The 26,796-nt window shown below is 40.6% G+C and overlaps 3 protein-coding genes across 3 annotated transcripts; 2 read left to right on the plus strand and 1 right to left on the minus strand.

Moving 5' to 3' along the window:
- Positions 1–1,872: 1,872 nt before the first annotated feature.
- Positions 1,873–10,535, minus strand: LOC103712510 (protein DCL homolog, chloroplastic). The gene is made up of 3 exons (XM_008799048.4): positions 9,982–10,535; positions 3,908–4,022; positions 1,873–2,214 (listed from the first exon to the last, which is right to left on the minus strand). Exons 1-3 carry the CDS (start codon positions 10,371–10,373, stop codon positions 2,038–2,040), a joined length of 684 nt encoding a protein of 227 aa, XP_008797270.1. The 5' UTR covers positions 10,374–10,535; the 3' UTR covers positions 1,873–2,037.
- Positions 10,536–14,384: 3,849 nt separating this feature from the next.
- Positions 14,385–15,645, plus strand: LOC103712509. The gene is made up of 2 exons (XM_008799047.4): positions 14,385–14,888; positions 15,348–15,645. The coding sequence occupies exons 1-2, from the start codon at positions 14,522–14,524 to the stop codon at positions 15,425–15,427; spliced, it is 447 nt and encodes a 148-aa protein (XP_008797269.1). The 5' UTR covers positions 14,385–14,521; the 3' UTR covers positions 15,428–15,645.
- An 8,308-nt stretch (positions 15,646–23,953) lies between these two features.
- Positions 23,954–26,796, plus strand: LOC103712507 (heat stress transcription factor B-1-like). The gene is made up of 2 exons (XM_008799045.4): positions 23,954–24,708; positions 25,835–26,796. Exons 1-2 carry the CDS (start codon positions 24,433–24,435, stop codon positions 26,519–26,521), a joined length of 963 nt encoding a protein of 320 aa, XP_008797267.1. The 5' UTR covers positions 23,954–24,432; the 3' UTR covers positions 26,522–26,796.

Below are 26,796 nucleotides of genomic sequence, written 5' to 3' on the forward strand. Positions count from 1 at the left end.
AAAAGGAACACACTCATGATCAGTGATAATTTCTCTCTCATTCTAGAATTCATGGATAAACATCTGCACAAAAAGAGAGAATTTTATATCAATTATTTATTTTCTTGTAACAGGAAAGTAACAATACGCTAGAGGTGGTCGGACCAGTCTCTAGATCCTGGTCCTTAAATCACAGGTAAAACTCACCATATCAATCAAGACTAAGAGGCTTATATATATATATATTATTGCAATGGCTCACTCATTTGTTTCTTAATTAGTACCTACTGCACCAAATGAACCATGAATACATGCAATCGTGCCATCCCATGTGCACTTGCTAGATTCATGAAACCTTCCCAAAAAGCAGCTCCATCTCACTTGCTTCTAAATTTTTTAAAGTGTAAACTTTATAGGAAGAGGGTTATTAACAATGGATTACAGGATATAAAGGCTATATAGCCTACTGGTGGGTTGGATTAGGGGCATCATTAGCACTCTATTATATGCTATAACATAGATTAGTAAACAACTAAAAGGGTTTGGATAGAGATAGCTTTAGAGGAGTACAAAGTGTGTTCACATCTAGGCATAGAAGTTGGGAAGGGAGATATTTCCCTATAAAACAAACGAAACAACCTGATGGAACAAAAAAGAAGATGCCACAACTTACTTTTAGGTAGTTATCGATTGATTAAAAGGAAGCTGCACTCGTGTAATCAGATACCTCCTCCGAGGCATAAAGAAGAGCTTGATAGAGGAGAATAAATAAAGCTAATTTTTCCTGTTCAAGGGAGCTACATTTTATTTGAGTGTCATCGCAATGGATCCAGTAAAGCCCAATCGTCAGGGTAAAGGCTCATGAAATCAGCATTAAACTTCTCTCACAATTGATTGAGCCATTTGTAAGCAGCTCATGTTTGGCTTGATATTTGGTTCGATGTACGTAAGAAACCATTTTGTCGGTAGCTTGGCTCAATTGTAACTCTTGATGAGCTTGAAAGAAAGTTGCATTGCCTAGCTTGCTAAAACTTTGCAGGGTTGCACCTTGCTCCCACTCTATGAGATTTGTCTATGCTCGAGTATTGGATGAAGATCGAACCTCAGATAGTTAGCCTCCCACTGTAGAGTTCTAACTCAACATGATTGTATCATGAGTGGGTTACAGTGTAGGACATTTTAACATGCAGACCTCTCATGGACTTGCGTGTAAGGATATGGGCTTGTTGACTAGCTCTTTAATATTTGCTGTCCCTCTACCATTCACCACCACCGCATGGGGTCTAGGGTTGTAGAAAAACACCGGGTCATACGGATCGGATGTTAAAAGACCGGTCAAGATGGGCTTATTGTTAGAGCTCGATCATTTGATTCATGGAAAAAAAATTTTCTCACTAAAATGTTTTTTCTAAGAAAATGATTTCTGACAATATGATGCTTGATTGATCGTGAAAAAAGTGGCACATCTCACATCTAAGAGTGGCTTATATTTAGTGGTAGCCTCCGATTGGCATCCTCATTCTTGTTACGGAAAATAAAAAAAAAAAAATCAACCACGTGTCACACCTTGAGATGTACAACCATCTTGGTGTCTGGCTGCAAGATTACACCATGAGAACCTTGGTCAATGCAGGCATTTCTGGAAATATACACCAGCCTTTCTACATCTATGAATCTATATATGAAGATTTAACCTGCTGTCTTCTTTCAAAGAATGCTGCAATATTCCTCTCACCCCTTTCTCTTCATCATAACTGCTTATCTTCATAATTGATTCTCTAACACATTGATTGCCATTAATCTAAAGAAACAATCAAACCGCATGATCGGCGCAACCTATTAAAAGCTCTTGGACAGTGTTAGCACTCCACATAGTTGGGAAGAGGAGACCCAGGCCTCCAAATAATGAATTCCATTTTCTATATAAATAAAAAAAATTACAAGATTGTTGCTGAATAACAAACAGAGAAAAGTGCTATCTCACTTAAAATAATTTGGCATACGGTTAGTAATTATACATACATACATACATAAGGGCACCTTGTCCCGTGAGTCACTTCAATCAGTATGCCTGCGTCTTCGAAAATGTCTGAGAATGAAAGTATCTGCATGCAGGGGGTAGTTCTTCCTTATAAGACCTTTTATGCACTTCCAATATGAGAAGTCAACCATCTCACCATCCTTCCGAACTATGAACAGACAACGGGAGTTCTCAAATTCTGGATGAAATCCTACCTGCCAGATGAAAAGTAATAATAGAATTGAGCGTTAAATCTCAACAGACACATGCAATTAAGAAAAAAAGTTGTTTATATGGGAATCAGATAAGTAAAAGAATACTAGTCATTTATCTATCTTCTTTCTTGCTTATTCTCCTCTCTTCCCTTGTCCATCTTCCTTGCCTCCACTGCCTTTAATTCAATCTTCCTGTATCTCTCATCCCTTTCCCCTCCTTAGACTGTCTTTCTCAAATTTTCCGGTCTCCTTATTTTACCTTGTCATTGTGAACTTGGAGGTACTTGGAGGAATTGTTTTCCGGATGTCCCTCTTCTATGTTTCTTATGCATGGATTCCTAGACTTTATTTCTTTTTTCCATTGAAGCAAGTTCTTCAACATAGTTTCATACCAATACTTCCATCCTTCATTCTTTTAATACCTCAAGTTTTGGAAACTTTTCATAAAACAAAGAGTAAGATATGTCATATTTTTCAGATTGACAGACTGTGGCTCTAACTTGCGTCATCGTGATTCTTTGAGGAAGCAGTTTCAATGCATATCGTGCACGTTACAGTGCGGTTAAAGACAGACTTAGAAAAGGCTGTAGAATTGTCCAATTGGAAAGAAAACCACTGGTTCACTAAAGGTGTTAATTCTCAAATAAAACAAATAAAAAGAATCAGAACTAAAATTAGAAAAGAATAAAAAAGAAAAAGAAGGAAGGAAAAATGAAGAACATGAGAAAAGGAAGGAACAAAAGAGAGCAGAACAAAGAGAACAATATGACATACGGCTTGTGAGAAACGGAAGGGATTGCACCCTTTTCCACATGTTTATATTTACATGAGTTCACATAACCTCTATCAATAAATCATGTTCAACCATTTTGTTTCACATATTTAATGCATCTCATAGTGGTATTCCAGGAAAATATATATATATATATCTTTATGTTCATTTCAATTCTTACTAATATCAGTTAAAGATAAGTTTCCATTTTCTAATATTCCATTTCTTATTGCTATATTTATATGAAGACACGACATCTGAGTTAAGGCAATCAGTTACTGCTGCTCCTATCTTGTAATTAAATTCTTGTCCTCTATCAGTAGTAAATTTGTAGGGTCACAAGATTTTCTTTGTGAAACCCATGCGTTACACAGAGGAATGGTAAAATAAATGCTTCGCTTAATATTGTGACCAGATTCAAGATTAATTCTACAATCATAACAGAAACATGATAAAAAAAAATGTATCAACTCTCAGCTTTCAGATACATCTAGTCCTCCATAAAATGGTCTATGGCTAATTTCGACAGACAGAATGGCAGATGGTCAGGAGCTAAGATAAAACATAATGAAAGATATACATGCTTAAGAACAAGAGCTAGCCTTCCATAGAAATATGGACATGATGCAAAGTGAATTTCCACAGAATACCCATCTCATGAAGCTCCATAAGCTAACAAACTAAATGATGTCAAGCTGTGGTTCAAGACTTCAACACTGATTTATTGAATAATATATAAAAATATTAAATATCTGTTTACTACCAGTAACTTCTTACAGATTTAGCATAGGGCAAGATGAAATGAACACGATAAACATATGCATGGATTCAGATGTCAGTGTATAGAGAATAAAACTATCAAACTCTAGATTGTATCAGGTAAAGAAAAGTTAATAACAAAAGCATTTTAAGAAGACATACTGTGATAAAATCAATTCCACATCCTATCTTCTTTTCAAACTGTGGATGATATGGAAGCAGCCTTTCCAGAATTGTTTTTTCATGTTCTGGACTTAGTCTGTCACCGTTTTCGTACCTGTAAAAAGCAATTGCAAGAACATTTAGTAACACAAAATTAAGATTAAAAGCAATATCATGTACACTTGATTATTCATCATCTGCAGTATAAAATTAAAAACTCAATATATAATGCAATGCAACAGTAAATATTGACTAAGCTGCAACTAAAGATGAAGGGAATCCAAATTATTACTGTTTATGTTAAACCATTGAATAAATTTTTCATAATTATTAAAAGGGAAGGATTTCCGGTAGAAACAAAATTATAGATTAAACACTTCATATATAGATCATCAGAACAATACCAAAGACATAGTACATTGTCAGATTTTACAACACCAATAAATATCATCTACTAAAAATTTTGAGTGTTCCATTAATAGTTTGTGTCTCTAATAAAAAGATATATAGGACATTAGTACGTTAAAAAAAGATTCTTGAAAAAAAAAAAACAGAGTTACTAATCTTATCGTGGCAATATTAATATCAGGCCCTCCTCAAACAAGTCAGAAGCGACGATTTGGTTGGTAATGAAAGGAGAAGGTGCGAAAGAATAACAAGAAGCATTTCTCAGTTATTTTTTATTAGGCAATATTCAAAGAGGTGCACAATATGTAAAAAGATCCAGCTACATAAAGGTAAAATGTGATGCAAAATGCAACACATGCACGTCTTTTAGTTATCCAAAATGAAAAGTTTCAAAATCCTACACAATCCACACCAATTTTATTAATACATAAGATATATAGATCACTCATCTCACAAATCTAACCCAGGGCTAAAGTGCTAGACTGTAGCATAACTTATCCTGCATACATACCCTGCCAATAAGTCATTGCCAATAGTACAAGGCTGCATACAAACCATGCTTAAGGGCATCGAAGTGCATTATCTAGTATTGGTGCTTATGTCTTTGACATGCAAAATAAATACTGATATATAGTGATATAAGCTTGTGTCTTGCTTCTCATCTAAACCGGTGACTCACCATAGACAGTCCAAAGCTTTTCCTTCCTTTGTTCTTCTAAATTTGAAAGCCTGACATATAAAACTAACACAGAATGTAATTGTGGCTCTACATTGAGTCAAAGCTAGCCGCATATTTTCTTCATTTGCTCCTTCTTTATAAAATTCAATTAGATCATTTCTTCTTGCTCTAAACTCATTAACTACAGGAAATGAGGAAATGTTGCATCAGAGACACAACGGCCAAGGTCTTCTAGTTGCTCTAAGATACATCTCACGGGCTTAGGAGCTTGCCTCTAGATCATCATATGGAAATGATGTCCATCAGTGATAACAAATATATGTCTTTCTATGTCTATTCCATTATAGTAAGGTGGGTTTTATTTAGGAATGTCTACTACTTATTTTGCATATGGTTCACGTTCCTATATGATGTTCATAGTCAAATTCAGCATTCCATATATGTGTGTATGTATGTGTATATATATGTGCATGTGCACATATATCTATTTAATTGTTTCAGATCCTTATGACTTGTAGATGCTAAATGAATATCTATGAATACCCACTTCACACTAGCCTACTGCATCATGCTGGTGCTAGCCTATGCTCACCACAATCTACTGGAGCACATGAAACACATAAGATGGTATTAAGAATGTCACAATATGTACAAGCGCTTTCCACCGGGCATAATCATAATTTCGGTTTTTGGGATTATTCAGCTAGAGAAAGGATTCCGAATTTGGAAAAAATCCAGAAAATTCATCAAAAGTTCAGAAATAGTTTGCAAAACTTTATATTAGGAAAAAAAACAAACAAAGCTAAGAGGAAATGTAAGCTTCCTAAAGTATTTGTACACTTGTTCACTTAAAATAGGTGTAGGAGAAGCAAGAATAAAATCTCATAGATAACACATGAATAAATCATTAAATCCATGTATAATTCAAGAGCAACTGAATAGTTCTGGATTAATTTGTTTATGGAGAATAATTCAGAAAACCATTCGGCTAAGAGAAAAGAATAACTTAAGGTTTTTTAAATAATTCGGAGAATATCATTACTATGCCATGGCACACGACACGTTATTAGTGCATAAATATATTTGTAAATCCTCCTAAATTTTTGACTCTGATAAAGGCAGTTGACAACATTGTCCCCTAAGACATTAGATGAAACTAATAACTGTAGATGTTAAACAGTCATCAATACGAATATTTATGAAGATATATAATGCCAATTTTCTATAGCATAGTTGGAAGAATAACTGAACTTGGTCAAAACATGTTTATCACTAGTATAAAACAATAAAAATTTGTCTAATCTATATATACAAGAAAAACAGAGCAATGTAATTTATCTTAGAATTCTGATAATGAATCTTCTAGTAAACTTGCACATCTTTCATGACAATGCATGCCAAACATCAATATGACACATGTACCATGATGGCAGCTAGCTTACACAAACGCAAAAGTGATACCTAAATCCCTTAATCTTACCACATACTGATTAATTTTTTAATATAAATTATAAAATTAGCACCATTCCCTCATCTGAGCTAATGCAGTAAATCTTCTTTCCAACATCAAGAAAGTCAACTTTCAGGTTTCTGAAAATTAAATGCTCATTGGAAGATTTCAACAAGGTGAAAAACTGCATACCTGGATAGGTACAAATGTACTTTAGCATGCTTCCCAACAATAAGCTTACATTTCTGCACCACTAGGTGAATTGAATACTTATTTTCAGCCCTTCTTACTCGTATAACATCTCTTACTCATATATAATGAAATGTCCCAAGAGTTGTCTGCTTGGCAGACATTTAACCGATTCACATGATCACATGTGACATAAAAAACATATATAATGGAAAGTCCTAAGGAAGAGTCCCGAGGAAACCAGGTTGCACCGAGTCCAGAGAAAAGGAAAAAAAAAGGTCTTTAAAAAGTCCAAAGAGACAAAAAAAGTACGAGATTCCAGGGAGTCCAAACTCCAAAGGAATAAACAAAATACTAGATTTCAAGAATTTTTTCAAAAAAGAAATAACAAAAAAATACATCGCTCTTAACACATTATTTTTTCTTCTAATCTCACAAGTACAAATCTAGTTGTGAATCTCAACACTCCATGCTTCCACTCATCTTTTTCTCCGAAGAAATCCAAATTTGAAGACTAGATGGATTTGTCATAGCCATCCATGCTTACCACATTCTTTCACATGCATAGCACGTGTTCAATACTAGTGCCTAAAAGCCGACCTCAATCATTGTTACCCAGAAATTGTTGCCGAAACTTGTTGGAGGTCTGGAGCCTATGTTAGCTGATCAAACAGTTAACTGTGACCATGGAATGCCGTACCGGCCAGTACGTACCGGTCCGGTCCTAGACCGGTACCGGAACCACAAGAAATCCGGTATCTCCCGGTTCTTTTAGCCGAACCGGCCGGTACGGAGCCCGTACCGGCCGGTACCGCTTGGTACCGGCCTCGTACCGGTTCGCATCGGTACGATTTTTTTTTTTATGAACCACAGCGCGACGCGGTGTGGTTTCAGAAACCACGCGCCGCGCGTGGTTTCCTAAAGAAGTGGCCACGGGCATAACATGCATCATCTATGTTTCAAATTTCAACCCTAAATTTAAACATAAAAACATCAAAAATCATAAAAAAAGCAATAAAAAAACATTAATCTTCACTTAATTTAAGATCCAACAGAGACAACATTTAAAAAAAAAATTCAAATGTCTGGCTCGCCGATACCGGCCGGTACGGTACCGATACCGGCCGGTACGGTACCGATACCGGCCGGTACGTACCGGACCGGTACCGTACCGGTCCGGCCGGCCATCAGTACGCCGACCGGTACCGGCACGGCGGACCTTGACTATGACCCTTGCATTGTCTATGACCATCACCGGTAATATTGTCAGATACTAGTGATTGCTCACCAGGAAGCCAAAGCCCATTGCTTGATTCCAATTAGGATGTAACGGATTGGTCGAGTCAAACTATCCATAAACACTAGAGTCTGGAAGTTACAATCTTGGAATCTTCCATTACTTAATAGTGAATCCAGCTAGGCTTTTACAATTATGCTCTCTCTTCTTGAGACAAATGCCCCACAAACATTTTGTGAAGAAGATTTGGAGGATTTCACACCTTCCCAGGTGAATCATATTTATTGCCAAAGTTCTAGCAAGTGGTAATGAATCTTTTGGCCATTGATTTCTTCTTTTTATTCGTCTATGACCCTTGGTTCTTGCTTCATGGATCCAATATGAACCTATGAGCCCCTTTAGTATCCGTTTCCATTTGCAACGCCCTTCTTTGATTTGCATTTTACATTAGAATCAAGGTTTGTAGTGCAGAGCATAATGTAACGTATTAGCACCAAACCTATACTTTGGTATAAAGGGCGGACCAAGTCTTGGTATGCTGAATCAAACCTTATACTCATCATACCAACATTGTATCAACATGGTACCCGTACAGGATCTGATACCAAGATTGCAAACCTTGATTAGCATAATAATATCATTTCATGACCTACGAAAGGTCTCCTACAGCCCACACTGTGATTGCTTATCATTCCACCACTACTACCAATTTTATTATCCCTCATCAGCTTCTTGCTTATGACTACAAAAGAACTTAATAATTAATACTATAAAGTTTGGTAAAGGTAATGCAATTCCACTCATGGTTGACCAAATCATGCCATATCTAATGCACAGTATCTAGAGAATCAAGCATTAAGCTGACTAACAATTTTATTCTTATCTAATATTCTTAATCATCTTTGATTCTAGCATCTTTATAGGTTTCATCTTTTTAATACATTTCAAATTCTGAGACTTCTATTTTACTTCTAAGCACTAAAATTTTGTGATTCGAGCCCTGAATATGTTTGATAAAAATCATGTTGCTTTATATTACTTATGATGAATTTAATGCTCAATATCATGCAGTTTTATAAATGAACTTGCTGATTAATTCTATAACTTTTAGAAAAAGTAATGCAAACTCCTCTCATGGGTGATCAAATCATATTCTTTCTAATGATCAGTTCTTACAATACCTTTTCCCTCCAAATGAATATCTAGTGGAGTTAGCACCAAAGATTAAACTATTGCATATTTCACCCATATTGGCCAAAGGCAAATTATGTTTTACCACACCAGCACGTGTCACACCAGCACGTGTCACATCAACATCATGAGGTATGCAACTAAGAAAGAAGATCAAGCATTGGCATACTAAACTAAAGAACATTAATATTCTTCAATTAACCAACTTCACTTCTTTGAATAGTGTATGGACATGTTTTGAACAATTAAAGATAGATTTAAGGGATCAATTGAAGCCTATAATCATAAAAAACCTAGATATTTTGTTGATCACAGGTTAGCATGTGCTTTGAATTGTTTCGAGTAATTCATACACACTAAACAAGAGAATACACAAGGCTATGACTTGGAACCAAAAGTATAGTGACACACACGCACACCACTATTTCATGTCCATAACTTGCAAATGGATGTAGCGATAAGGACCGGAACTAAATCCTTGTTTAGAAAGCTAACCTTCATTTCCACAAATGAATAGACTGTCAATAAAGCTAAATTTAGATAGTGATATGACAAACAAGAGAGTAACCTTAGTAACCACATACAAGTCCAATGTGCTTTCCATCACAAGCATAAACCTACTTTTGCAGCATTTGCAATTAAGCAACAGGGACGTGAATGATAAATCCATTTGAAAGATCTACGATACATAAATTTTTTATCCAACTCTATGATCAGAAAATGCAAATCCTATGAGCTTTTAGTTAACACGTGAGTCAGACAACAACGCAGGATTTCATCCATTAAAATGTAACCTATTCCTTTTAGAAATTAAAAATGGCCAACTGCACCAAATATGTTCCAAGTCAACCAACCAAGTACTAAACTTGACATTAGAATGGAGAAAGACCACCTTAATAGTCTAGTTGAAGAGTGCTTACTTTCCAGTGTGGAGGACCATCCGGACAAAACCGACAAGGGGCACAGTGTCCTGCAGGATCAAGTCCTCCCAGTCCACCCGTTCCTCATCCTTCGGCCTCTTGCGTCTAATCTTCTCCTCCTCCACCGGGTTTCTGTCCACGGCGTCCTCGTCGGAACTGATCGCAGAATCTCCGTCTTCCGGCGAAGGAGGCGATGGCCTCCTCAGGAGGGCCGGATCCTGGGCGCCATGGCTCCTGACCCGTATCCCATCCGTTCCCGTGGTTCTCAGAGCTAACAACCTCGGGAGAACTGGAGTTGGGAGAGAGCAGAAAGGGAGAATTAGAGAGAAGGGCCGAAAAGGGACGGAGTTGCGGTGGAGTGGGACAGGGAAGGACGTAGAGATGGAGGCCATGGATGAAGGCTAGAGAGGAATTTAGAAATCTTTTCTTCGTGATTTCCTCCTCCCGTTTCACATAATTATTATTGCATTACATCCGTGTCTGCATCTCCTCCACTCTGCTTTTGAAGCTGGGGTTTTCGCTGAGAGGGCTAACACTTGCGGCTCCAACACCGAACGGATAGAGATGGATTTGATTTCCGACGAAAGGGTACCGATATTCCTACACCCCTTTTTCTTATAATATACTCTATATTTTACACCTGGGTAGAGTTGATCATGGCCCGCCCGGGTTTTCGGGCTTGGGCATTAAAAAAAGGCCCATAGGTCGGACCTGAGCAGGAAAAGCGGCCCGACTAAAAAATCGGGCTGGGCCTGTATTTTATATATAAAGGTAGAAAAATAGATTCAGTTTTAGAGAGCCCATTAAGCTGTTGGGTCATTCTGACCCATTTTCAGATTCCAAACAAAGAAAAAATCGGGCCTGTCGGGTCGGGTTTGTCGGATCGGGCCTGGGATCAGATTTATAAAGTCGGGTCGGGCTTGGACAAAAATTTAAGTCCGACAGTCGGGCCGGAGCAAGCCTGGGCATAGCCATCGGGCCTAATTTCTGCTGTAGAGCCCGGCCTGGGATTTGATCAGCTCTACACCTGAGCAACGGCTGGTTAGCTCTCTCACGGGTGACTTAGAAGCACGCCTTAGGGATATATGGGGTATCTTTTCTGCTGTTGCAGCGCCTAGGTATGTCCATATATAGCTGGATAGGAATGGATGTTTGTTTGAGGGGAGAGGATCGCCCTCGAGGTTTGTAATGGATAAAGCCATGACACAGGCGACGAAAGTCTCTTCGGTGACTCCATCGACTTCATCTGAGTTGGCTAGGGATATCTAGGGTACATTTTCTACTGTTGCAGCGCCTAGGTATGCTTCTCTTTCTTGGGTACCCCACCCCCTGGTTGTCTTAAGATGAATTTTGATAGCGGTATGGCGATGAATAGAGCTTTCAGAGGAGTGGGCTTTGTTATTAGGGATCAGTATGGTAGATTAATTGCAACTGGAGGTCGGAGCACATCAGGATTGACTATTATTGGGGCGGAACTATAAGCTGCCTAGGAGGGCATCCGATATGCGAGATATGTGTTGGGGTCGACAGATTGTGTATTGAGGGAGACTCTGCCACGGTGATTGACTTGATATGGGGAGTGGATAGACATGGTGACGGTCATTCATTGATTCGGGATACTCGCAGACTGATTCAGAAGATGTTAGCTGTCCATATTGGTCATGTGTATTGTAAGGTGAGCAGAGCTGCGGACTGGGTCGCCTTATATGTGGCTCGTCACTCTGGGGAGGTCATCTGGACAAGTCTAGCAGGTGTTTCCCATTTGTTGCATTGTTTACTTTTCCTTGACTTGGCAGGATGTACTCAATCTTGATTTATTGGAAATGAAATGCCCGTTTTGACCAAAAAAAAAAAAAGCACGCCCTCTATTTTCCTTGGGCATCCAAATTTAGTAATTTTTTTTTTTTACTACGGCGCCTTGGATATAGGTGCAGCCAACAAAATTAGAAAAAAAAAATGTTGGCAAAATAGAGAAGCAGACGCGTAGTTCTTCTAAAAAAATTTTCTAGAGTAATGAGCCGTGTAAGAGGCAATACAGACAGCAGCACTGTTCATCTTCCGATAAATATGAGTGACCCAAAAGGAGTCACACTCTCTTAAGAGTCTGTACTTACCGTGGAACAATGTCATCTCGCGGCTACGTCGATCCCAAATTTACTCGCTTACCATAGCCGAGTCTCCTCGAGGAAGATGCAGTTCGCATCCAGAACAAGCCTCGCATACGTAATGCTCTTCTATGCAGCTCATATCATTCACATGAACCTCTCATCACTTCATGCGTCAGGTCATGGAGCAATGTTGTTGCTGCCTTCAAGTAAATGTGTGCTTTTGGAATGTCCCAGAGGTCCAATATCTAGAAAATTAGACCCCATTCTATTATCCAATCCTTGATCTAGTATAATCTCTGTCATAATCTTGGGATGGCCATCATAGGATATGTTTTGGAGGAAAGCCTTTTCGCCATTATATATTTATATTTGTTAGCAAGAGGTATTAAAATAATAGTGGGTTTTTCAGTCATCACAATGAAAACAAACGGTTGTTATTCATGCAATAAAAACTTTCATGCAAACTGAAAATACCATTCTAATCCAATCAACAATTAAAGAAAATTTTTTATTGATATAATATCGATATTTTGGGGTGATAAGTTAGTAGTGATTTTGAACAAATAGCGATGGTATTTCTCCACTATTTTTAATTAAATCACAAATAAAATAGTAACAGACTACTCAATTAGTCATCCCAAAAATACTCCGTTCAGCAAGGATCTCTTCGCCGCAAACCCAGAAATAAAAGACTGCCACCCAAGCCCGAGACAAAATTAAACCACATTAGCAGAGTGCAGGCCTTATGTAGGATTTAGGTTGGAAAGCACTGAAACATCCTCAAGATGAAAATTTGCTAGAATTTGTGTATATTTAGATATTTCTATAAAATTAAGCTGAAAATTATATAGAAATCGGACAAATTAGCCCACCTTTGTTTATATATTCTAAAAATCCGTACAAACCCAGCTCAAATCTGTTTATATTTCTGGCATAGGACTTTTTTTCTCTCCAGAATTTAGATTAAAGATATTTAGTTGATACAGAACTATGCTTAAATAGATGGTTCGATTCATAAATTCTATAAAATTTTCAAACCAATCCAGCAAAAATATTTAAACAAATCCTAAATAGGAATAAAAGGACCGATTACATATAAAAGATCGGTGTGAAAGCAGCCCAAAGTGGTGGATGGCACTGCAGGCAAAGCACGTGTATTGTGAGGCCAACGAGGCAGCAGATTGGATAGTCTCGTATGTGGCTAATCATTTTGGGGAGATCCTGTGGCTAGGAGAGAGAGGGGATTATCCGGTGCACTCTGAAACTTATTATTTTTTGATGTTTTTGGATGTATTCGTACCTAATTTATATGAGACTACTTGCTATTCTAAGCTGTTCCAGCCGAAGGCAATAAGTACTTTTAACGTAAGCCAGAAGAGTGAATTTGGTTACAACCTGGAGGGGAAAGCTAACTACTCAATAAAACAACCTTTTTTCTGGCCACTGCTAAGAAGATGGTAGAGAACCACACACCACAAGCATTGCATGGAACAAAGATCCACTAGCTAATTAGTTTGGCTGGGTTAAAATAGCTCGAAATGAAATTTAGTCTCCTTAGGCACTTGAACATGAACCTAGCCTAATAAGTACTTAGTGCAACGAGTACTTGGACTAAAGAATGAAACTTTGTCATCTTTTTTTTTTCCCTTCCAAAGTCTTCTCAAGAGAAAATTTTAATGAAGTCTGAATGAAAAACTTTGTAATGGCTCAAACATAATCAACATTTATAATGCAGCAGAGTTCTGAGTTATTGAAAGTCTTCCAATTATTCTACGTTTTTTTATCACTGATGATCTAACAAATATAAAATTCAAATTATTCGCTAAGATCTCTAGCATTATTAACAGATTATGATTGTTTTCCTTGTTTTTTATTTGTGCTGTACCTCTCCAAATTATTTCCAATTATGCATTGCATTTTTGTTATTAAACATTTGGTTCTTTAATCATCCATTTTCGATTTCAAGTGAGCAGACCCTCTTCATTTATAACTATGTTTAACCCTATCACTCTTCGATTCAATTAAATGAATTCTTTGTAGTTTTAAAATAATTAAGTGCACAGATACAGCAGCACTAGCATTGGATACCAACTTTGTTGCCAAGCGCTTACGACCTGCCGCTGGTATACAGTTATCAATGCGATTGACAGGATTGGTGGTACAGGGCACTAATCTCCTCGTGCGTCGTGGCATGCCAATAGGGCAGATACCCGTTACACCCGATGGGCATCATGACGCGGACAAACGAAAGCACGAAGCCCACCGTCATGGGCATCTTTTCCCTTAAAAGTTAAAACCCCGCCACCTCCGCCCCCACCTCCGCTCCCGAACCTGAAATTGAAGCAGTCCCCATCCCCGATCGCCTCCCGCCCTCCCCGAACAAGGGAGCGGCCAAGGCCAGGGAGGAGGGGGGATCCGAGCCTAAGTCCGCCATGGCCGATCCCAAGCCCCGGCTGGGCCTCCTCAAGCAGCGCTCCTGGTCGCCGGACACCGAGCGCAACGAGGCGTGGCTTCGGCGGAAGGGCCTTCAACGCGGCCGGCGGGGCCGCCCGGGCCGGAGCGTCACCGTCGAGGACCTCGACGAGCTCCGCGGATGCATCGATCTCGGCTTCGGCTTCGATATGGTCGACTCTCTCAGCGGCGGCCGGAGGCTCTCCGAGACCTTCCCCGCCCTCGATCTCTACTACGCTGTGCACCGAAGCCACTGCGATCCCGTCGACGGATCCTCTCCGTCCAATTCCTCCTCCTCCGCTGATGGATTGCCGATGGATCATAGCCCCCACTCCATCCTCTCCCCAGGTATCCCCACTCCTCATATTTTCTTAATTTTTCAAAAGAAAATAATTTTTAAAATTGAGCTCGCCTCTATCCCTATCCCTTGATAAATGATGACCCACCGTTGGATCAGTAAGCCGTACCCGGTTCGGTGTCCGGTGAGCCCGATCCGTTAGATCGGACGGACGCTTGACCGGTTGCGGTCCTTCCGGATTCAACGCATACAAATTCGGCTTCGGGTTGTAATCTTTGGCGCGAAAGAACGAGCGATCTTCTTTCGCGACATGGACCGTTGCATCACGTCCCGCACAGATCTCCAAGCACTCCAAATTCCTCCAATCCAACAGTGGATTCATGTTGGTGCGGCGGACCGTGTCAAAGAAATCGCGTGATCAAGATGTCCATGCAACACCTGCGATAGTTTTCTTATAACAAGATTAGCGTAACGTAGTTTTAGTGATTTGAGTGGTGGTTTTGGTGAAGGGGATAGCCCGGAGGTGGTGAAGGCGAGATTGAAGCAGTGGGCCCAGCTTGTTGCTTGCTCTGTGCGTCGACGCTACTGAATCGTGCAGTCATGCATGCATCCTTGGTGACAAGAAACAGAAAGAAAGGACGCGATGCTTCTTTTTTTTTTTCTTTTCTGGCTTCTTTATAAATATATGCATATGTAAAAGATTCCTGACCAACCAACGGACTTCGGTTTCCGTTTCTCTTTTTTTATTCTCCTTTATCTTTTTGTTGGCATGATGTCCGTGTGGTAATGCATAACAAAAAAGTCTAATCTTGAGCATGTAGCCCATAGCATTGTTGTTGTTAATAATTCGCTATCATGATCTCCTAGGTACAAATGTGGGTGCGTGTTAGCTCAGGCTAAGCTATGATTAGTCGTTATTAAGTATTCTTTTGTGTGACTCAATGTGGGCTCTCAAACCACAAAGGCCATAAATGACTTTGTAGGTTAGCCGCCCACCCAAAGATGCGTGACGGCCAAGTATGTGGTCCTTGCTAATGGGAGACCTTAGCGGCACATCATGCTGCCAGATTTATTTTAGAGCCTAACTGTATGTAGTTCTCACTGATAAGGATTAAGTATGGAGTTTTGTTGCCTGAGGCACGAGCTGGTCGTTACCATTCACCAGTCTGGAGGGAGATGTGTGCTCGAGCAGATTTGGTGCTTCCAGAGATTAGATGGGCCATTGGGGACGGACGATTTATTGATATTTTGGAAGATATTTGGATGACAGAGCAGCCGATCAATCGCTTACCGACCATGATAGATTCAGCGAGGTTGGCAAGATGTAGGGTCAATGACCAGTTGGACTCAGATGGGGTGGTCCGGGAGGTGTTTGGGGAGCAGCTGGCAAAGAGGGTATGGCTCTACCGATTCTTGCCCGGGAGGAGTCTGATAGGCTGGTATGGTTGCCGTCGGGGCGATCACGAGTGCGGGCCAAGGATATCTACACACTGATCAGTTGGGAGCCAGCTCGGCAGATTGGTGGAGGCTGGATTTGGAGGATGCGGATTCTCCTACGTGTGGCGCTCTTTATCTGAAAGGTAGCTTGGGGATGCCTACCGACCAGGAGCTTGCTTGCCAGACGAGGTGTGCGGATTACTCAATGTTGTGAGGTGTGCACGGATATCGAGAAAATCATTGACCATATTCTTTTATAGTGCCCCAAGGCCAGGGGGATATGGAGGAGGGCACTTGTGCCTCTTTCCCACTCGATGAAGTCGGTGCAGGATTTGATTCACCTGCCAAGAGTTTCCATGCGGAGCCCTAGTTCGGTTGATGTGGGGATCCATAGAGCATATTTGGCATATTATATATGGTTGGATAGGAACGTCGGCCTTTTCGAGGGCAGGCAGTCCTCTCCGAGATTGGTGATGGATAGAGCTATGCTACATGTGGGAGAGGTTATCGCTGCTACTGTTACGTTCTATTCTGAAATGACTAGGGACATCTGGAGTACTCTTTCTGCTGTCACAGCGCCTATATTTATCTTTATTTCTTGGATGCTCCTACCTCCTAGTTATCTTAAAGTGAACTTCGATAGTAGTGTGTCGGTGGATGATGTGTCAGGAAGTGTTGGTTTTATGATCAGAGACTCACTGGATAGGTTGATAGCAGCTAAGGCTGCAAATGAGTCGGGTCGACCCGCGATCCAACCCGACTCGACCCGCGTAGACCCGACCCGATCCGAATTTTAGGATTCGCGGGTCTGAGTCAGGTCCTAAAATTGGACCCAAATCATTTTTTGGATTGGGTCTGATTTACTAAATCTGACCCGACCCGACCCGAACGACCCGAACAAACCGTAGAGAATGAGCAAAACAGAAGGAAACCCAAACGCCGAGCTCTCAAGCTTTTGGTTTAACTCGGGACAGGTATAGCAGCAAGAAAGCCAGAGAAGCAGACCCAAGATGGTTTCTTTAATGAATGGGAGCTATCTCAAATATGTTCTTGTGCCAGAAGACAGGAGCTCCACACAGCTGTGCTCTGCTTCAGAATCTCCTGGGCCCAGAAGAGAGAGAGAGAGAGAGAGAGAGAGAGAGAGAGAGAGAGAGAGAGAGAGAGGACTGCTTGTTTGAGTTGGAAAGAAGGTGGCTTGTCTAAGGACCAGAAATGATGCTAAGTAGGTGGCTTTAACAGCACTAAGTTGGTGGTAATGGAAACAGAAAAAGAGAAACAAAATCAGGATAAAGGCTGCACAAAGCCACCTAAAATCCAGCAAAAGCTCAGAGAAATGAGTTTGCTTTGTGATAACAAGCCAAAGAGTCTCTTCTTTTTTTGGTGTGTGGGTGGTGGTACTATTGGTCGTTTTTAAGTGAATTTATGGTGGGTTTTCAAGGCAGACAGGAAGGAGATATGGGTTTCTTAGGAGCTTGTTAGTCATGGATCATCGGTTCTGGAGGTTAATCGTAAGTCTTTCGAGTCATGGGTCACCCAGCACCTCATAATTATGATATGACCAAATTAGATTTGCCCAAATTTTTTCTCAAAAGCACAAAAAAGTGGTAATTTTTAATCCGGATCCGGATCCGAGTTGGATCCAACCCGACTCGGTCTTCAACCGGATCAGATTTGGGTCCAAAATTAGAATCTAAACAAAAAACCAGATCGGATCGAGACCACTTGGGACATAATCCGATCCGACCCATGTGCACCTCTAATAACGGCCGGTGGGCGCCGCACGCCAGGTCTTATGGTTGTTGAGGCGGAGCTTCATGTAGCTTGGAAGGGTTTATCTTATACGAGGTAGGTTTTCAGTGCCGAACGGATGTATCTAGAAGGGGATTCCTTCTTGGTAGTTGATTGGATTCGAAGCGTGAACAGATATGGAGACGGTCATCCACTCATTCGAGATATCCGAAGGCTGATTTAAAAGATGGGCGATTCTTAGATTGTATATGTATTTCGAAAGATAAATAGAGCTGCTGATTGGGTTGCTTTTTTTTTTAGCTCGGTATTTTTGAGGTTTTTTTTGAACATCTGCAGCATACATTTTTTTTACTTTTTTATACTTTTTATTTTTCTGTGACTCGGCAGGATGCGCTCGCATTAGAGTAATTTAAATGCCCCCGCTCCATTCTCCAGATGGCAGTGTGCGTACGAACTCGCGCGTGCCATGCGGTTGCTTGCAGAAGCTGCCCCAAATTTGTCCAAGTCAGGCGTACCGAGGCGTGCGTAAAAAAAGGCTACGAGTCTACGAGTTATTCACCTTATGCGGTACTTGGTAGATCCTACTGGCTACTATTTCACAGCATGGGTAACCTGTGCTAGAGGAAATGTTTGGATAGTCGTGTACGTTATGCTTGTAAATCTAGTTTCTCTCTTGATGTTAAAGCCTTCCTTGCTACGTACTCTCTCCTTTCTCTTGTAAATAGACTATTTTTATACATTTGGGAGAAGTGCCTTATTTTCTCCTTTTTCCGTCAATAAAATATATATAGCCTGCATACGGGATTAAAGAGCTGTCTTCATGTTGCCTAGATGTCTTATTTCAGATAGGCGATCGAGGGAAGTCTACGAGATTCTTCTCCCACTACGAAGGGTGGTTTCAAAGGTTCTTTGTTATGCGAACATGTCAACCTTAATTGTCAGAGAATTATACTCACCATCCAAAAACTTCATATTCATGATATTAGAAGATATGAGTATAAAGTTAAATAAAAGTAAAGAGGATGAAGTGATCTCATGCGAGAGTTAAGCAAGAATGGTGGAAATGATATCCCCCCTCCCTAATCTTTCTCTTTAGAATTCAAGTGTATCGCTGCAGAATTCCAGACTGAGGTTGGAGTGTTACTCGGCTAATTTTGAAGTTGGTGCTGTAACAACCCAGAACCTCACCCAAAATGGCTAGCCGGAAGTTATTAATTGGGTTCCTTGATCCTGTATAAGTACCCAAGATCTATCCAGCGAATAACCGATGTGGAACTAAACACATGCCCGTACGGGTCCTCACATACTCCCCCCGTTCAAGCCCTGACGTCCTCGTCAGGCTAAGGGTTCAAATCCATTCAAATCTAATCACAAACACCACGATCGGTCCATGGTCAATCCCAATGAATCCGTGCTGCAGTGTCCCCTAGTCCACATAAATTATGGGCCGGGTTCGCTCTGATATCATTTGTAACAACCTAGAACCTCACCCAAAATGGCTAGTCGGAAGTTATTATTTGGGTTCCTTGATCCTGTATAAGTACCCAAGATCTACCCAGCGAATAACCAATGTAGGACTAAACATACGCCCGCACGGGTCCTCACAGGTGCACGGCGCTGCGAGGCATAGGATGCACCGCGAGTCCTTCATTTGGTATCGGTATAGCTAAGGCCCTTCTTCTAGCGATAATCTATTGCCACAAAATCTTGGATTGAGGTCGGAGCACTGCTCGGCTAACTTTGAGATCGGTGAGAATCGAGCTGAATGAGACGACCATAGTGTGGAAGAACTGATCTTCTCCGAGAATCACCTGCAAGAAGTCCACTTACCGAAGAGTTTCTAACGGAGGATCATCTGATGCCTAAGTACGAATAGAGAGGCAATAATATAGAAAGAAGAATTTTTGACAGAGTAGAGTCTCTGAATGAGCTTACCTGAGAACCCCCAAGCTACCTCTTTATATAGGCTAGTCAAATCAATCTGTTACCTGATTTGGCGCAGCATGCCTTTAGTTGCCAGGTAACAGTTAGCTCCACATTTACAACATGGGAAACATTCCACATGAGTAGCATACCACGATGATCACACTGATCGTGCGTCGACAATAGCGTTGCCATAACTGCCGGTCTTTATTAGCATGTGCAAATTGGCTCTTTGACTTTTGTCGAAGTTATTCATCTTGGTTTTATATCGAGGTGAAGGAGGTCAGTTTAATCCAAGGTCGAGATGTCTAATATTTTTTTCCATCAAAGTGATTGCTAGATCAAACTCAAATCACTAATATCCAACACTTAGTGGCTTCACCAACTCAACCACTTAGTATTCTATGATACCGACTATCAATGCATTAATCAAGCAGGTAACATGCAATAAATTTAAAAGACCTTGAAATATATTGAATAGTTAGATTCATATACTATTGCTAATCTAATCAGCCAAAATATATATGAAATAAATTCTTTCTAACTTGAAGATACTCAATGAGACTTCTGTTATCAAAAGCATTTTACGATGGGTATCATACTTAGGTACAAAGCAAAAATAAGATACAACTAGAATGAGAAATTTGATGCATTAGCATATCAAGAGAACTAACTTATGTTATGATGCTATATTATTTATTTTTCAATCAAAATATATAGCAAAAATGATTAGAAGGTCAAATGTGCAATGTTCTCTACTTCTCTGTTCATATCAATTCTCTTAGTTTATTAATTAATCTTTTCTGGTTAATACTTTAATTTCATCAAATTGATCATTTAGGATCTGTTTGGATGATTAGATCGTTATTAATTGGATGTTAAAATTCATATGTATCCATATTTATTTTAAATGGATATAGATATAAATCAAATAGTGATAGCATTGCTTTAAATATGAATATCATTTCTATAGCTTTATGAATTATCAAATCAAAGATATAACCATATCAAAAAATTAGTTAAAGATAAAAACAATACTGTCACTTAATATCCATTAAAAGTTTATAAAAATTATATTGTACTAAATAGAATTACAAATAGAACAAGACATTTAAATGGAGATCAAAATATTGTCTATCCATATCTATGTTTCTTTTTTTTTTTTGATAGATATGATACCAATTCAGATATTAGCCATATACTCAAATTTGAATTGAATTTATATTTGAGTAGATCCGAATATGGAAACAGATTCAGATGAATATCATGTCTAATAATTTTCCTATTTCCCGAGCTTTATCAGCCCAGGAGCAACTCTTTAGATTTCCTCCAAATTCTCTATTCCATGCAAATTTCAGCTTGAAGATTCTTTGATTCTTCTCCATCTTTTATGTATGTATGTATGTCTATATATATGTATATATACATAAAGAGGCTTCATATTGCGGTGGGCGTCGGCAAGCTGGGACATTGAATTGGAGGTACTAACAATGTACTTGGGTCATGTTCAAAGGTTACCAGGTCGTGGGCAGACGTAGAGAGGGTATTGAAAAAAAAAGGACAGGAAACCGAAACATCGACTCTTGATTTCCCCACCTAATGTTTGAACAAGAGCATGCCTAAAGCAAAAGAAGCAATAGCCAAATTCCAGGAGCATAAGGAAACCAATTATATTCTTTTGACACACAAATGGCAACATCCCTCAGCAAGATTACGGAATTGATTTCGGGAATAAGGAATAGGGTCGTTTTCGTTTGGTTGCGTTAACTTAATGCAATTGAGATATGAGGTGGTTGCTCTAGGTTATCAGAAAATGGCCACCCTTGTAAATTTTTTTGTCAACGGTGGCGCACCATGGAAGTATAGACTTGGCAAGCCACAAATCAAGATCATGGAAAATAGGTGCTATTACCAGTCATGCATGTCATCCATCAAGTATAATATTTTAGAGAGAATTTAATAAAAACACTCCTCCTTTTATTTTTATATTTTTAAAAATTGTTTACTAGAAAATGATTACAAAAATTTACTCTGGTTAAAATAAAGCAAAGTATACTTGAAAAGTGAGACACGACAAATCACAAGTCATGCATGTATGTGTTTGCATTAAAATAATAAAGATTAGCTCTATGCAAAAATTTTTTTGCTATATATGAGACAGGCAATGGAGCCAATGGAGACAAATATGGGATGTGGGTCTAAAAATGTTAATCATGCTTAAAGATGCATTTAACTTGAGTTGAGCTAACCATAATACATTAATAACAAACATAAGTTGAAGTGCGATTGATATAAATTTTCTCATCCTAATAAGAAGAGCTACTCAAAAGTAATGACACTACCATACCACATGCATGCAAGTTTCTGTACCATACTATATATGAGGATCAAGTATACGATCTCCATATAAAGTTATATTTTTTGTGGGAACTATGATATATAACTCCACATACTAAAATTGCATTTTTCAAAGATTTTAGTTATTCTTGATTATCCCTAAGAACAATGGATGCACCTGAGGTGCAAGGTGGATTGTCCTGGTAACATAACTAAGACTTCCTAAAGTTTTAATTGCTGCACTTATCTTGTTTTACTCAGAAAGAAAAGGAAATGAGAGAGCTAAATTAAGATTGGCGTATCTAATAAAACGGTATATACTAACAAAATTTTTCTTATTTGAGATATGGTCAAAGATCTTACTAGCCAAGTTGATGTCTGATCAAGAAATTGGATGGAAGCTTTGCTTATTATATCTTTAGCTTCCAACCATGATATTCAACATATTGGATACGCCTTTGAAAAGGATTTTATCACAGAAAGTGGTTTATAAACGGGATGTTGCTTATATTCATGAAAGATATTTGTGGTTATAAATAGAGCTGAAGTAACCAGTCACCTAAAATCACAGTGCGGTTTGGAGCTACATTTCAACCTAATCATTAATCCCATAGTCAGATTTCCTTGTATTTTAAGCACTGAAATACCTGCTACATGTCTGTGTTAGATTTCTTCATGACATTAGATGACAACGACCCTTGCAGGGCAACTTCGTACACGCCAACTTCCCATCCCGTAGATCACGTCCTTGTGTCGTTCTTGGTGGTGACCATTCCAAACCACTTGATTGAAGTAATTAAGCAAAAACCAAAGATATTATGTAAAAAAGAAGAAGAAGAAGAATTGGACATATTCTACATACGTCCCTGGTTCACATTTTCAACAATCACTCGGTAAAATTTCAAGTCATTCAGATCATATCAATAATAAAGTATTATATATTTTCCATCTTGAAAGTGAGGAATATACGAACGAAGCTGACGGTCAATCATATGAGTTGACCCCGCGGCTGCATCAGATTGGAAACTTCTGGCCAGCAACGCCTCCTCGAAGCAAAGCTTCTTCGTACCAAAAGAGTCTTTTGACTGTATCCAAGATGCTCTTCCTATCCTTCTCCCCCCGCCCCCATCTTCTCTCTCTCTCTCTCACTGTGTATGTTTGATTGGCAAAAAAGAAATAACCGAGACGAGAGAAAACTTTCACGTCTTTGGCCTGACCAATGGAAGAAGGTGGAGGCGTTACAAAGTCAAATATATCGGTCGGAAAGTCACCAACTAGTTCCACACCTTTTTCCGAAGAAAAACCATTCATAGCTCTCTCTTTTTGGCGATAGTTTCCTTAGAACCACCGAGGTTCTTGTACCAAGGCGTAACGGGGAAAAAAGTCATCCGGAGGTTAGGTACGAGTGAGAGGAGATGAGGCCAGGAGGTGATCGTATCTCTCCGCTGTTCTCTTTTCTCCGCTCCTTTTGAAATCTCCGGAAGCGGACAAGGCACGGTGACGGAGACCCCAGGACAGAAGGGTGGAGGAGGGAGGGATGGAGTACGGATGTCCGCCACGTGTCTTCTTGGGCACCCGGGATGACGCTTGGTCTTTGAAGAAGCTTCGATTTGGAACGAGCCCGGGGGCCCAAGTCAGGAAGAAAGGAGAGAGAGAAAGAGAGGCCGAAAGCGATCGATCCTTCTCCACCAGCTAGCCCAAATCCTTAAATCGCGTACCCCTGGCCACTCTTCGGATCTCTGGTCCTGCCCATCAGTCTTTCTTGCGATGGCCGAGGAGAGGATGACGGTGGTGGCGGCAGTGGTGATGGTGGTTTTGCCATTCCTGTGAGATCTCGTGGTGCTCGGTTGGTTGGGACATGGAAGGAAAGGGGGGCGAGGGATTCGGAATCGGAGCAAGAGGCGATGGGTGCTGCCGCTGGGTGATCATCAGCGGGTTCTACTGCTGGGGCTGGGAGTTCTTGACTGCTCTCCTGCTCTTCTCGTGCCGCTGATCTCATCTTCCGACCAAATCAGTTTGTTTTCCTGGTCTTACTCGTTTTGTTCTTTTCCTCTCTTCCTTCTTAAGAGAAGAAGAAAGATATTCGTTAGAATTTTTTTTTTTTTTTGTCCTTCCTTTGCTCGTGGAGGGATTAAGAAAGGGGAGGGGATGGCAGCAAAAAAGGGTGGTCGTCAGAATAATAACATCAAAAATAGTTGTAATAGTAATGATGGGAATGGTAGGAGTGGGGGAGGAGGGCCAGCGCCGTTCTTGACGAAGACCTACCAGATAGTGGAGGCATGGGAGACGGATGAGGTGATATCGTGGGCCGAGAAGGGGAGGTCGTTCGTGGTGTGGAAGCCGGTGGAGTTCGCAAGGGATCTCCTCCCGGCTCACTTCAAGCACAACAACTTCTCCAGCTTCGTCCGCCAGCTCAACACCTACGTACGTACTCTCTCTCTCTCTCTCTCTCTCCGTCCTCTCTCTGTTTGTTCATGCTCTCTTTGATTCTGAGTCACCGGCGATCTACCTATCCAGCCGTCAAATGCATGATCTTGCGTTTGATGGTTCTGATCGAAGGAGATATAGGAATACGGACCGCTGTTGAAGATTACGTTTATTGAATTAACGATGTTCGGAAGAGGGGGTTGGTGGTTCATCAGCGTGGCTGAGAACCGGTTATTACTAGAAATAATGGCATCCTTTTACATTTGTCTTGCGTCATACTTGGTGTTGTTTGTGCGGCACCATCCGCTGATAATCCTGTTATTTCTTCAAATTATTTTGGAATCTTTGAAACTCCTAGTAGCAAAATTCTTAGCTTTTAGAAAAAAAAATGAGAATAAAAGCAAGTTTTGCACAAATACCATCTTCAACCTCAATCTTCATAAAAAAAATATGATAATTAACAACAATAATCATAAACTTAGATAAGAATATAATGATCAAATTTGACATATTTAATTAAGAAGAGGAGCACGTATTAACAAAGTTTTGAACGTCATTATTATTATTATTTTGTTTTTTAAATTGGTGTGTTGATTGAATTCGTCATGGGGTAAAGTAGCTGGAAAGGAATTCATCACCTGCCATGTCCACCGGCTAAGGTGGGACCTGCACTGAAAGCATTGATGGTGGCGTTTGCGCAGTGGAAGTCTAAGCCGGCAACCAAGATCTGCCTCTATTATTGTCCTGCTATAAAAAAATTTTAACTCATTTTCAAACATAGAATTAGAGGAAAGGCTTTTTGTCTTCTAAGTAGACCCGCCACCTACTCGTTTGGTGCGACCACAACGCCATGGATAGCTGTTCTCTGTTTGGGACAAAACAGCAAATCCGCAGCCGTCCCCATCTGAACCGCTTGACCCGCCTACCTCACCTGGCAGGCAACCCACCGCCCGTGCCTGAACAGTCAAACAGGAGACGGGGGTGAAGCAGACTCCACTGACATTTCCAGCCAACCAGCGTATGACGCGTGTCCACATTCGCTGGTTTTGGTGTTCTGGGTTTTGGACCCTTCAGCTACTATTTCGAAGGGTATTTTCATAATTTAACGTAGAAAATTTGGCAGGGCTTCCGCAAGGTGGTGCCGGACCGGTGGGAGTTCGCGAACGAGAACTTCCGTCGAGGGGAACAAAGGCTCCTCTGCGAGATCCGACGGAGAAAGGCGGCGCCGCCGCTGGCCCCGCCGGCTGGGAAATCCAACGCTGGCCAACACAACCCTCATCCGCCTTCTTCAACTTCCAACTCCGGCGAAGTTCACAGCTCCTCCTCCACCTCCTCCCCTCCACCGCCGCCGCCGCCGCAGCAGCAGCTCCTTGACCTGACCAACGAGAACGAGAAGCTGAAGAAGGAAAACAACATACTGAGCAACGAGGTGGCACAGGCCAAGCAGCGCTGCGGAGAGCTCCTCGGAGTCCTCTCGACATTCGTGGACGTTGGCAAGCTCGACATTGGCCTTCTGATGCAGGAAAAGGGACTGATGGAAGCAGCGATATGGAGAGAAGAGCCAATGAAGAAGAAAGGTGTAGAAGAGGAGGTGGGAAAGAAAGAAGAGGGACTGAAGCTTTTCGGCGTCTTGCTGAAGGGGTTCGAGGGGGAGGAGAGCAAGAAGACTAGGAGGGAGAAGAGGGGGCGGTGTGACGAGGGAGGAGAGATGTGTGGGGCTGGGGAGAGGCCCATGAAGATGGGCTTCGAGGCCCCCTGGATGGGGACGTCGACGCCGGTGCAGCAGGGCAGTAGAAAAATCTACAACTGAGCTGAAACTTAGTGAATTGCTGAGAATTCTATGTATATAAGCCCTGTAGTAAACAAGGAAATGTCTGAAGTAATATGTAGTTGTAGGAAAATGGAATTGCGGGTGCAGCTCAAGGAATGCCCCAATATTTTTCTTCAAAGTTAAAGGTATGGAGAGATTACGGTATGAAACAGGGTGTGAAGTTGCACCAACATGCCAATGTTTATCGGTTGGACTTTATGTAATGCTCGTTTTATTGGGTATCTATGAGTACATCTAAGCTTCCTCTGTTTTTA

The sequence above is a fragment of the Phoenix dactylifera genome, chromosome 15, assembly GCF_009389715.1.
Source record: "Phoenix dactylifera cultivar Barhee BC4 chromosome 15, palm_55x_up_171113_PBpolish2nd_filt_p, whole genome shotgun sequence".
NCBI classification, from domain to species: domain Eukaryota; kingdom Viridiplantae; phylum Streptophyta; class Magnoliopsida; order Arecales; family Arecaceae; genus Phoenix; species Phoenix dactylifera.

Excerpts from the sequence above, each read along its gene's own strand:
- LOC103712510 (XM_008799048.4), bottom strand. The coding sequence starts at position 10,373 with ATGGCCTCCATCTCTACGTCCTTCCCTGTCCCACTCCACCGCAACTCC. Across the intron at positions 4,023-9,981 it reads ATGGTCCTCCACACTGGAAA|GTACGAAAACGGTGACAGAC; the intron begins GTAAGCACTCTT and ends TGCTTTTTACAG. Across the intron at positions 2,215-3,907 it reads GTGGAATTGATTTTATCACA|GTAGGATTTCATCCAGAATT; the intron begins GTATGTCTTCTT and ends TTCATCTGGCAG.
- LOC103712509 (XM_008799047.4), top strand. The coding sequence starts at position 14,522 with ATGGCCGATCCCAAGCCCCGGCTGGGCCTCCTCAAGCAGCGCTCCTGG. Across the intron at positions 14,889-15,347 it reads CCACTCCATCCTCTCCCCAG|GGGATAGCCCGGAGGTGGTG; the intron begins GTATCCCCACTC and ends GTTTTGGTGAAG.
- LOC103712507 (XM_008799045.4), top strand. The coding sequence starts at position 24,433 with ATGGCAGCAAAAAAGGGTGGTCGTCAGAATAATAACATCAAAAATAGT. Across the intron at positions 24,709-25,834 it reads TCCGCCAGCTCAACACCTAC|GGCTTCCGCAAGGTGGTGCC; the intron begins GTACGTACTCTC and ends AAAATTTGGCAG.